At 39.1% G+C, this 13,831-nt stretch overlaps 1 protein-coding gene across 1 annotated transcript in view; it reads right to left on the reverse strand.

Moving 5' to 3' along the window:
- LOC126416438 (T-complex protein 1 subunit delta) overlaps positions 1-13,831 on the reverse strand; it is a 100,460-nt gene that overhangs the window by 36,836 nt on the left and 49,793 nt on the right. Inside the window, exon 6 of the mRNA XM_050084161.1 lies at positions 2,237-2,398. Within this exon, the coding sequence (XP_049940118.1) occupies positions 2,237-2,398 (162 nt within the window). The remainder of the gene's footprint in view (positions 1-2,236; positions 2,399-13,831) is intronic.

Below are 13,831 nucleotides of genomic sequence, written 5' to 3' on the forward strand. Positions count from 1 at the left end.
TCATGAGTAGGTAGGGCAACCATCATTGAGGAGAGACAAAAAGTCTGTATGAGAGGAATGGATGTGATTCAACAGGGGGGAGGAAAGGGAAGGGGGGACAACATGGGCGTGAGGAGGAAGGAAGATGAATGGAATACATAACTGAGATAAAGGTAAATGAAAGATTCACAGGGTGAAGTCTGTCAAATTTTCCTGGCCTCAAAGTAGCTGAGACAGTTAAGGATCTTTATTTCCTGGATTTTTTAATTACACCTTTGTATTCACTGGGCACTCTGGTGAGTGGGGAGAATGTAGATTAGAGCAGTTTACACAGTTAGGCAGTGGAGTGCAAGGGTTCTCCACATGATGAGGGTGGCCACAGTCACCACAAATGGGAGTGGCATCACCTTGCAAGAACACATGGCCAAACTTGAGGCAACAGAAGCAATGCATGGGAGGTGGAACGTATCATTTGGTGTCACATCTGTATACCATTACGTTGATCACCTCGGGCAGAGTATGCCCCTCAAAGGCCAGGATGAAATTGCCAGAGTCTACAGGATTGTCCTTAGAGCCCCTCTGGAAACACCGGATGAAATAACACTACATCGTTCCTGAATAACCTTAAGTTCCTCATCGGACTCTAGGAGAAGGTCCCTATGGAAAGTTACAACCTGTGTCATATTGAGAGACCTGAGGAGTGATATTCACTGGGATGTCTCCTAAGCATTTGAAATTTAGAGATGGAGGAGGAAAAACAGACAAACCAGAACTGCAAGAAGAAACTTAGTCAGGAGAACAGCCGGGCCGGTATAAATAAGAACACCAAGAGAGGACCAAGGGAGTGGAATAAGGGCAGGGACAAAAAAGGAAGGGGAAGGTACAGCAGAACGGAAAAGAACGAAGGCTGCTACAGCTCGGGGACTCTGCACACCACACACACATCCACAAAAGATCTGTTGATCCCTTGGAGTGATTTTAGTAACAGAGGCTGTCATGTTTCTTAACTCAATACGGGAAAGTTCTGGACTATAATGTCCATCTCATGTTTATAAGAACAGTGTGTGAACCGTAACAGAAATTTATAGCACCTGAGTATCACAATACGGAAACAGTGATTCATATTCTATGGATTTTGATTGATGGTAATGGCAGCAAGACCTTGATTACATGACTTACAAATTAGGTACATAAAAGTAGTTTCTTTGCAAGGTATGGACATGAAAAAAGGAATTTGGAAATGGATAAATTTTTCCCATTGACAATGCAATAGCTGATCAGCTTGCATAAAGCTTACACGATACCTCATACAAATTGGATCTAGTAACATTTAAATTTTATTTATCTAACAGAAGATGGTGACAACACACAGGGAAGGTTTTGCAATTATGCTATATATCAGTCAAAAGATAATGTATCGTACAATTTTTTTCAAAATTAAGATTTACACCACAGCAATTGTCAATTAAAATAATAATAAAAGTTGTGCTTGCCAACCACAGATCCTAAATAAAGTAGATTGCAAAGATGTTGTACATATTGTCTCATGGCATTTGTCTTTTTTTAATTTTAATTTTTTTATGACCACAGTTGAAATTAGGACCGATTTTCAGAATAAACTGAATATGTACCAAATAGATCAAATTTTTCTGCAACAAAAATGGCATATGATTATTTTTAATCAGGCTATCTTTCCTTTTAAGTAATAACAACAGTTTCATAACTGCACTATTACCTTCACTGTATGTGTTGCAAAGTTTCTTAGGCATTGTCTTTGCTTTGGGTATTCCATCATGGACAACATAAATGCCTACCTCTATCAAAATATTGTGAGGTTTCAGTAATACCATCTGACAGTATCTGAGAGCCTCCGCACTGTTACACAGTTCAAAAAAAGAAACCTCTTCAATATGTCACAGTGAAATTAACTTGAGACTGATTTCTATCCTTCAGAAGTAAAAAACCCACACATCTTTCCACTCTCTGCATGATAATATGATAAAACTACACATCACTCTTGACAACATAGTAAATCATAGTGTCTGCCTATTAATTTAACTCAAACTGGAAGCAATATGTCATCAATAATTTGAAAATGACCTTGTCTGGAAGCTGTAAAAAAATGCATTCCCTTGTTTTCTGTCCAAGAAAAATGTTTCATTAAGGGGTGATCACAACATCTTTCAAGGCAAAAACATAGAAAAAAATTCTATGCCATTTCATTATTTTGTGTAAAGCAGGTTTTGTAACTACTTACATCTGTCTTAGGGGGAGATATGCAGAACTGAATGAGTCCAATACGGGCTTTCTCCACACGCTTTGGGCCATTTACATTCACTGTCTTCTGTGTAAAAACCATACCATCCACCAGTTCAGAATCTTCAACTGTTCCACCAAGTTTCTTGATTATGCGGATGTCCTGCAATAATAATAAATTCAAAAAATAATGTCTATACTGTTGACAGTTGACTCAAATTACAGTTTTTTGGAAGGCAAGTGCAATATTTAATGTAGAAAAACTTCAAATTTTCACTGTTGTAAGTTTTAGCATACACTACCATTCATAAGTTTGGAAACACCATGTTGTGTATTACAATGGATCTATGTGAGTTACTGGTTAGAATACAGAATAGTATGCTCAAATAACAATTATTAATGACACTTACAGTATTGTACAGATAACACAGCATGACAATGAAATTTGTCACAGAACAAAAATATGTGGTTGCCCTGATGACAATGGTGAAACTGTCATTCACAATCATCTAAACTTTCTTCTGGAAACACAATATTACCTGCACTTGGCTGCATTATGTTGTCACGGTGCTTATAACATTCCATTATTTTGGGAATATTATTGCCTATTGGTGGGAGTAGAGGGGGGCAGAGGAGATAGCCACTTGGGGTAGGTAAAGAGAAGTTGCAGTTGCGTCGGTCAGTTGAATATTGACCAATGATTATCTCAGTATGTGACCACACATTATTGATTCTTGACATGTGTACATCCTAACATAAAGAATATTGTCTGTGGGTGTTCCCGCATTTCTTATACTCAGCAACATCTACAATTTGTGTTAAATCACCAAACCTTTTCTACTATGTGCATAGCAAGTTTACGACCAAGTCTCAGAAATCCCATTTCACCAATTGTCAAAAAGGCAAAGGAGTTGTATTTTGAATTAAAGATAGTTGAGGGTAAATGTTGGGATCCACAGGACTATTGCCCACATTGCTCCCACTATTTAAGAGGCTGGTTGCATGGAACCCAACCAGCTACGCCATATCACAACTGTGGGGGGCAGGGGGCACCTCAAGTAAATTAAAACATAGTTTTTTGTCCAAATCTGGAATCTGCAATTCGCCCAGTTCCACATTCTGACACACTTTCATTCTAAAACAACCAACAATGGACACAAAGATGAAACAGACAATGATGACGAGAAATCAAAAGATCATGTAGATAATGAAGATCTTGAGTACACACCATCTGCAGCACATCTAGAACCACAGCTGCAGAACTAAATGGTCTTTTAAGATATCTAAACTTTCAAAGAGGCAAGCAGAATTACTTGGGTCTTGTATTCAAGAAAAGACCATGTTACAACCAAACATTAGTATTACAGTCTGTAACATCATGGCCTTTCTACTTTTCTCAATGACAGAATTTGGTATACTGTAGTGGCATAAATGGGCTGCTTACAAAATTTAGGACCATTTACAACCCACAAGAATGGCATCTATTTATACCTTCCTGACAGAGTCGTGTTCAAGCTGTTCTGTTAAGTAACAGAAACAAGAAACCTTTGATACCAGTGACCTATTTTTTTTCCCTTCAGTTAAAGGAAAACAGAGAACACTGCACTACTCCTGAAGTACATTGCTATTCAAATCACAAATGGAAAATTTGTTGTGATCCCAAAGTTATGGGACTACTACTGGAATGCAGATAATTGCTGTTTCTTGTCACTGGGATAGTAAGTAGGGTAATGAAAGACCATTATGTAGTCAAAGAGTGGCCTGAGAGAAATTTTCAATCAAGGTGAAAAGAAAGTGTCACATGAACGCCTAATTGACAAACACAGTTTGCTGTTGCCACTACTCCATCTGAAACTGGACTTTATGGAGAATTTTGTGAAAGCAATGGACAAAGATGGCCAGGGTTTTTGATTTTTACTCTCTAAATTTCCTGCAATTAGTACTACAAAAATTAAAGAAGGAATTTTCATTGGACCTCAGACCTGTGACTTGACGAAATATATTACCTCTGAACAGTAGCTGACAGATACTGAGAAGTCAGTCTGCCTCACTTACGGATATATGCTACAATTTCTTGGGAAGTGTAATGTCTGAGTATTACAGGGAACTGGCAGAACACATACTGATCTGTTGCAAGGCTATGGGGTGCAACATGTCTCTGAAATTACATTTCCTTCATTGTCATTTGGATTTCTTCCACCTAATCTTAGAGATGTGAGTGACAAACATGTTGAGTGATTTCAACAAGATGTCACAATCATGGAAAGATGATATAAGGGAAGATATTTGACAAATTTTTTGGCAAATTACTGCTGGACACTCCTAAAAGAAGTTTCACCGCCTACCCACAAACAGGAAGTTTTCAGGAAAAGATTCTAACCTGTTAAGTACATTCCCAGCTTTACTCAGCTTTTTCATACTATCCTCATTTTATATTATGTTTTATAATACAAACAATTACTTTTGACTTAAATAATGTAATTGTATAGATAAAAGATGTACTCACTAAGTGGCGGCAGAACACACACATAAAAGGAGATTATAATTAGGCAAGCTTTCGGAGCCAGTGGCTCCTCCTTCACGTAGAAGGGTTGAAGGGGAAGGAAGAGGGTTGAAGGAAAAGGAATGGAGAAGTCTACGAAACGGGACAGAGTCAGCCAGTACCATGGGTCAGGGGAGACTTACGGGATGCGATAAGAAGGAAATACTTATTGCGTGATCTGTATATTAAGTTACTGCAGATTCCTCCTGTACTGCTACTCAGTCGTTTCCAAGATTGTAGAAAGTAGTATATGTGGCATAGAAAGTTGTAAATGTGGCGTACCTTTCTGAGAAAAAATGGTATGTGATGGAACATTTCTGATTTCATTTTCGCACTCAGCACATGTGATCTACACTGTGTGATTATTGTACATATACATACATATTGGTATTGCTCAGTTCTATACAAACTGACTGATTGTGCAAGCAACAAAGAAGAAAAGAAACAGTTGAGGGACTATCCTGATGTCAGGCTACGGAAAATTCAGAACACATACCCAAAAATAATATCCCAGACATGTTCCCCAAGAAAGGGGAAAAAGAATATCAGGAGGATACACATGCAGCACAGAAGATGCTGTAAAGGCTTGGGTCCCATGGTAGCCAAACACGAACTCAGCAAAGAGTGGTGTGCGCTCTGAGGGGATTACAGGGACAAACAAGGAAAATTTGATCCAGACAATTAGTGTGTGAAGGAGTGAGTACTCACCCTCAGGAAAATAAAAATCATCACATACATTCTTTATTGTGGAGGCGAGGTTTAAGAAGAACTAATGAATTGGCAGAAATTGCCATAAAAAATCTGGGCACACCAGTTACATCTGCTGCTGCTGCTGCTGAGTGTTCCTTCAGCAGGATCCACAGTAAAAAAGCAACAGACTCATATCACAGATAGCTGCAAAACTAACCTACCTCTCCTACAACTGGAAGTTGATGAATGGAGCAGGAACATGACATAAGCCTGTTGACGCCACGAAAAATGATTCCAAGGAAAAGTCCATACTGACAAGTCCAAGCAAAGACAAAACCGAAAGGAACCCAGTGGTGAGCAAGAAGTTAGATTAAGGAGAATCTGAAACACATTTGAACTTCATGATTCTTTGACTTCAGATCAAGAAACTGACTGGCAATATTTAATTTTTTTGCAGTAGTATAGTATAAGTAAAGGTACTACCTACAGGCTAGCTGCTTAATATAAACTATACTTTATTTCAAAAATTACTTTTAGACTTGAGTGTTTTATTCTTTTCTTACTATGCACCACTCCAGAAACTGAGCTCATTGAAGATGTAAAAAGTTATGTTTACAATCCAATTTATTTCCCCAATAACTCTCCCCTAACTCTGAGGCAGCTTTTTCAACTTGTTTACCCATACATTAAAGAAGCAGTGTTCCAAAAACACCTTCTCCAATACAATATTTTGCCCCCCTTTAAAAAAAAAAAGGGGGGCACTGCTTATCAATATTTAAAATGCCTAAATGTCTAGGCATTTATGAATTTTGGTCATTTGCCCAGGCATTTCTCCTGGGTATTTGCCCCAACTTATATATCCCCAGGCATTTTACACCACTTATCAAGACAATACAATGACATTGAAATACTGGCCCCTATGATGATTGTCCTCTCTCAGGAGCACCCAGGAAAATATCAGAACGCCAGAAAAGGTATTTGGTAGTGACTGGTAAAGGTAATAGATTCAAAACTGTCTGTGAATTGACTGACAAAACTAGGGATACATGCGAGTCAACAGTGAGAAGGAGCCTGGCAGAAAACAACCTCCACGATTATGTAGCTGCAAGGAAACCATTGCTGTGCTCTGTCAAGAAGAAGAAAAGACTTCAATGAACTACAACATACCAACATTGGACAGCAGGGGATTGGGAAAGAGTCTTATTCACTGATGGACCCAAGTTTGAAATATTTGGAAGTAAATACCAACAATTTAAAAGCTGTTCACCCCATGAATGTGTGAATCACCTATGCCTAATTGCAACTGTGAAGCTTGGAGGGGTTCTGTGATGGTATGAGGATCTTTTAGTGGGAATAAGTAAGAGATTTGGTGAAAGTAGATGGAAAATGAACAAAAGGACTATTATGGCATTCTACAGCAACATGTCAATACATCTGCTTTGCTTCTGATTGAGAAGGGGTTTGTCTTGCAGCAAAACAACCACCCAAAACATACACCTCCGCCAGTCTCTATTCTCTGGAGGTTCAGAAATTGCTACTATGGGATGAGTTGGACATGAAGATCTGGAAACAAGGAATCATAAGCAGGACACACTTGTGGAAGGTCCTGCAGCAAGAATGGAGACTAAACCCAACTGACGCACTGGCAAAATTGACCAACTGCTTGCCGAGAGTATGCAAGGCAGCGATTAAAGCAAAGGGTGGCTATTTTGAGAAATCTAAAATTTAATATTTGCATTTACCAATGTATTGTTTGAGCATAATAGAAATTTAAAAAAACAGTAAAATGCAATTTTATAATGTATTTCCTTTCAATTGCCCACAACCACTGGGCGTTTCCAAACTTATAAGAGGGCAGCGTATGTAGGTGAAGAAAATCTGACACAATATAGTTTATTGAAGCATGTCATATTATGCATGAAGATAAAGTCAATATTAGATTGGCAGAACCTCACTTTAACCATGATCTCTCTGATAATTAGCTAACCATTTTACTGCTGAATTATCTCACTCAATTTCACTGTTCCTGGAGTTGCCAATACCACACTAACACCTAAGCTAACAGCACCACATACATCATTAGAAAATACACCGAAGAGCCAAGGAAACTGGTACACTTGCCTAATATCATGTAGGGCCCCTGCAAGTACACAGAAATGCCACAACATGACATGCCATGGACTCTAATAATGTCTGGAGTAGTGCTCGAGGGAATTGACACCATGAATCATGCAATAATAATGTTCATGACTGGGGAGTTATTTTTCGTGTGATAAAGATTATTTATTATTTGGGTTTAAAGTCTAATGATTTTTTTTTCTATAGGTTTGTCTCGTGATGTTAATGCTAGATTTAGTGGCCAGCAGGAGTGTTCAAACTCAGAAGAACGTTCCTGGAGCCATTCTGCAGCAATTCTGGACATGTGGAGTATCATACTGTCCTGCTGGAATTGCTCAAGTCCATCGGAATGTACAATGGACATGAATGGATGCAGGTGATCAAACAGAATGCTTACGTGTCACCTGTTACAATTGTATCAGGGGTTCCACATCACTACAACTGCACATGCCCCAAACCATTACAGAGCCTCCACTAGCTTGAACAGTCCCCTGCTGACAAGCAGGGTCCATGCATTCATGAGGTTGTCTCCATACCCGTACACATCCATCCGCTAGATACAATTTGAAACGAGACCCGTCTGACTAGGCAACATGTTTCCTGTCATCAACAGTCTAATGTCAGTGTTGATGGACCCAAGCAAGGCGTAAAGCTTTGTGTCATGCAGTCATCAAGGGTTCATGAGAGGACCTTCGGCTCCAAGACCCCATATCAATGATGACACTTGTTGGTGGCCCTATCATTGAAATCTGTAGCAATTTGCAGATGGGTTGCATTTCTGTCATGTCTAACAATTCTCTTCAGTCATTGTTGGTCCCATTCTTGCAGGATCTTTTTCTGGCCACAGCAGTGACGGAGATTTGATGTTTTACTACATACTTGATATTCACAGTACACCCCTAAAATGGTCATACAGGAAAATCCCCACTTCATCACTACCCCGGAGATGCTCTGTCCCATCGCTTGTGCGCCAACTGTAACAACATTCAAACTCACTTAAATCTTGATAACCTGCCACTGTAGCAGCAGTAACTGATCTAACAACTGCACCAGACACTTGTTTTATATAGGTGTTGCCAACTGCAGCGCCATACTCTGCCAGTTTACATATCTGTATTTGAATATGTATGCATCTACCAGTTTCTTTGGTGCTCCAGTGTAATTAGGTAGGGAGATGTTGAGTCAACTGGCGTTTCAAGTAGTATAACTAACGCAAATTGGAAAAATGTTGTCATACTTATCAAACAATTGCAATTGTTGTTGTTGTTGTTGTGGTCTTCAGTCCTGAGACTGGTTTGATGCAGCTCTCCATGCTACTCTATCCTGTGCAAGCTTTTTCATCTCCCAGTACCTACTGCACCCTACATCCTTCTGAATCTGCTTAGTATATTCATCTCTTGGTCTCCCTCTACGATTTTTACCCTCCACGCTGCCCTCCAATACTAAATTGGTGATCCCTTGATGCCTCAGAACATGTCCTACCAACCGATCCCTTCTTCTGGTCAAGTTGTGCCACAAACTTCTCTTCTCCCCAATCCTATTCAATACTTCCTCAATAGTTATGTAATCTACTCATCTAATCTTCAGCATTCTTCTGTAGCACCACATTTCGAAAGCTTCTATTCTCTTCTTGTCCAAACTATTTATCGTCCATGTTTCACTTCCATACATGGCTACACTCCATACGAATACTTTCAGAAATGACTTCCTGACACTTAAATCAATACTGGATGTTAACAAATTTCTCTTCTTCAGAAACGCTTTCCTTGCCATTGCCAGCCTACATTTTATATCCTCTCTACTTCGACCATCATCAGTTATTTTGCTCCCCAAATAGCAAAACTCCTTTACTACTTTAACTGCCTCATTTCCTAATCTAATTCCCTCAGCATCACCCGACTTAATTAGACTCCATTCCATTATCCTTGTCTTGCTTTTGTTGATGTTCATCTTATATCCTCCTTTCAAGACACTGTCCATTCCATTCAACTGCTCTTCCAAGTCCTTTGCTGTCTCTAACAGAATTACAATGTCATCGGCAAACCTCAAAGTTTTTATTTCTTCTCCATGAATTTTAATACCTACTCCTTTACTGCTTGCTCAATATACAGATTGAACAACAAATTCTAAATAGCCTTTCGCTCCCTGTATTTTACCCCTGCCACCTTTAGAATTTGAAAGAGAGTATTCCAGTCAACATTGTCAAAAGCTTTCTCTAAGTCTACAAATGCTAGAAACGTAGGTTTGCCTTTCCTTAATCTTTCTTCTAAGATAAGTCGTAAGGTCAGTATTGCCTCACGTGTTCCAGTGTTTCTACGGAATCCAAACTGGTCTTCCCCGAGGTTGGCTTCTACTAGATTTTCCATTCGTCTGTAAAGAATTTGTGTTAGTATTTTGCAGCCGTGACTTATTAAACTGATAGTTCGATAATTTTCACATCTGTCAACACCTGCTTTCTTTGGGATTGGAATTATTATATTCTTCTTGAAGTCTGAGGGTATTTCGCCTGTTTCATACATCTTGCTCACCAGATGGCAGAATTTTGTCAGGACTGGCTCTCCCACGGCCGTCAGTAGTTCTAATGGAATGTTGTCTACTCCCGGAGCATTGTTGCGACTCAGGTCTTTCAGTGCTCTGTCAAACTCTTCACGCAGTATCATATCTCCCATTTCATCTTCATCTACATCCTCTTCCATTTCCATAATATTGTCCTCAAGTACATCGCCCTTGTATAGACCCTCTATATACTCCTTCCACCTTTCTCCTTTCCCTTCTTTGCTTAGAACTGGGTTTCCATCTGAGCTCTTGATATTCATACAAGTCGTTCTCTTATCTCCAAAGGTCTCTTTAATTTTCCTGTAGGCAGTATATCTTACCCCTAGTGAGATAGGCCTCTACATCCTTACATTTGTCCTCTAGCCATCCCTGCTTAGCCATTTTACACTTCCTGTCGATCTCATTTTTGAGACGTTTGTATTCCTTTTTGCCTGCTACATTTACTGCATTTTTATATTTTCTCCTTTCATCAATTAAATTCAATATTTCTTCTGTTACCCAAGGATTTCTACTAGCCCTCGTCTTTTTACCTACTTGATCCTCTGCTGCCTTCGCTACTTCATCCCTCAAAGCTACCCATTCTTCTTCTACTGTATTCTTTCCCCCATTCCTGTCAATTGTTCCCTTATGCTCTCCCTGAAACTCTGTACAACCTCTGGTTCTGTCAGTTTAGCCAGGTCCCATCTCCTTAAATTCCCACCTTTTTGCAGTTTCTTCAGTTTTAATCTACAGGTCATAACCAATAGATTGTGGTCAGAGTCCACATCTGCCCCTGGAACTGTCTTACAATTTAAAACCTGGTTCCTAAATCTCTGTCTTACCATTATATAATCTATCTGATACCTTTTAGTATTTCCAGGGTTCTTCCATGTATACAACCTTCTTTCATGATTCTTAAACCAAGTGTTAGTTACGATTATGTTGTGCTCTGTGCAAAATTCTACCAGGCGGCTTTCTCTTTCATTTCTTAGCCCCAATCCATATTCACCTACTATGTTTCCTTCTCTCCCTTTTCCTACACTCGAATTCCAGTCACCCATGACTATTAAATTTTCGTCTCCCTTCACAAGCTGAATAATTTCTTTTATTTCATCATACATTTCTTCAATTTCTTCGTCATCTGCAGAGCCAGTTGGCATATAAACTTGTACTACTGTAGTAGGTGTGGGCTTCGTATCTATCTTGCCCACAATAATGCGTTCACTATGCTGTTTGTAGTAGCTTACCCGCATTCCTATTTTCCTATTTATTATTAAACCTACTCCTGCATTACCCCTATTTGATTTTGTGTTTATAACCCTGTAGTCACCTGACCAGAAGTCTTGTTCCTCCTGCCACCGAACTTCACTAATTCCCACTATATCTAACTTCAACCTATCCATTTCCCTTTTTAAATTTTCTAACCTACCTGCCTGATTAAGGGATCTGACATTCCACGCTCTGATCCGTAGAACGACAGTATAAAAATTATTAAAAAACATGAAATTTATCATTTTACACACTCCAAACATCGTGAATATGTAGATCTCCATACATTCTCACAATAGTAAACAGCTCTGAACAGCTCCAGTGGTATGGAACCAATTTATTCTTGGCCAGTTTCAAGCAATGACGATTATCATCAAATGACAAAGGATTACAATGCCTACAAAGTAAACCACTTTTTATGTCACAGCATCAGAGGTTTTTGACCTGATAACAGCCTTCTACCAATCATGACAAGCTGCTATGCTGATGTTATTCAAATGTGAAACATTGCAGTCAGCTCAATTGTCTTGTAAATAACTGGTAATATGAAATAAAACCAAAGATATTACACCGAGTCTAATTGGACAGAGACATTTCAATAGATTTTAGAAGTGTTTGCACTGTGTAATGTCAATTTGTAAAATTTGTTTTATTTGCAGTTCTTCAGTTTTAGCATGGATACAGAGCTGTACTGCTGAAACTCAATATGTTAAATTACTAATACAAACTTACTTTGATGTCACACACTGCTACAAAGCATACTGCCTCATCAGGCAAATGCTGACAAAGTTATTACTGCCATCTGTTACTTTGAAATGAGAAGTAAATACCCACAGATACATTAAGGACACTTAATGCTGTCCGTATGGCCATGTGTTAAATGGAAATGTGAGAAGAGCAGCAGAATGACTTTTAGTCCCATGAGACAACGGTGTATTACCCATCTACACCTACATCTAAGCTCTGTAAACCACTGTGAGGTGCATGGCAGAGGGTATGTCTCATTGTACCAGTTATTTGAGTCTCTTCCTGTTCCATTCATTTATGGAACACAGGAAGAATGATTGAATGTCTCAGCGCGTACAGTAATTATTCTATCCTCACGATCCCTGTGTGAGCAATACCTAGGGGGTTGTAGTAGATCCCCAGAGTAATCAAATAAAGCCGGTTCTTGAAACTTTGTTAATAGACTTTCTCAGAATAGTTTATGTCTATCTTCAAGAGTCTTCCTGTTCAGTTCCTTCAGCATCTCTGTAACTCTCTCCCACGGATTAAAAAACCTGCGACCATTCCTGCTGCTCTTCTCTGTGTATGTTCACATTCCCTGTTATTCCTGCCTGGTACAGGTACCACACACTTGAGCAATATTCTACAGCTGGTCGCGCAAGTGATTTTTAAGCAACCTCCTTTTTATACTGATTGCACTTCCCCAGTATTCTGCCAATGAACCAAAGTCTACCTCCTGCTTTACCCACAACTGAAGCTATGTCATCATTCCACTTCATATCCCTAGAATGTGTTACACCCATGTATTCATTTGAGTTCGCCAATTCCAACAGAGACTCGCTGATAGTATGGTTAGGATACTAAGTTTTTTCATTTTGTGAAGCGCAAAATTTTAAATTTCTGAACATTTAAAGCAAATTGTCAATCTCTGCACCACTTTGAACTCTTATCAAGATATGACTGAATATTTATGCAGCTTCTTTCAGGTAGTACTTTATTGTAGATAACTGCATATCTGTAAAAAGCCTGATTTTGCTGTTGTCTGCAAGGTCATTAACATACAACATGAACAGCAAGGGTTCTCACACTTTCCTGGGGCACACCCGAAGTTACTTCATCTGTCGATGACTCTCCATCCAAGATAACAAGCTGTGTCCTCCCTAACAAGGCGTCCTCAATCCAGTCATAAATTTCACTTGATACTCCATATGACTGTACATTTGACAATTAGCGTAGGTGCAGTACTGGGTCAAAAGACTTTTGGAAATAAAGAAACACTGCATCTATACAGTTGCCTTGATCCACAGCTTTCGCTATGTCACGTGAGAAATATTCTAACATTCTACAACAAATCAATGACAAGGATGATGGATGGTAGTTTTGTGGATCACTTCTACTACTCTTCTTGTAGACAGGTGTGAGCTGTGCCTTTTTCCAAGAATTGGGCATGGTTTTTTGTTTGATGGACTTACAATAGATTATAATTAGAAGAGAGGCTAAATCAACTGCAAATTCAGTGTAGAATCTGACAGGGATTCCACTAGCCCTGGAGCTTTGCTCAATTTTAATGATTTCAGTTGTTTCTCAACACCACTGACACTAACACTTATTTCCTTCATCTTTGCAGGTTGCTGTGGTACAAGGATTAAATTGGGGCAAATCTCCTGGGTTTTCCTTTGTAAAGCAACAGTCGAAAATGGAGAAAAGCATTTCAGC

This window comes from Schistocerca serialis, chromosome 8 (genome assembly GCF_023864345.2).
Source record: "Schistocerca serialis cubense isolate TAMUIC-IGC-003099 chromosome 8, iqSchSeri2.2, whole genome shotgun sequence".
NCBI lineage: Eukaryota > Metazoa > Arthropoda > Insecta > Orthoptera > Acrididae > Schistocerca > Schistocerca serialis.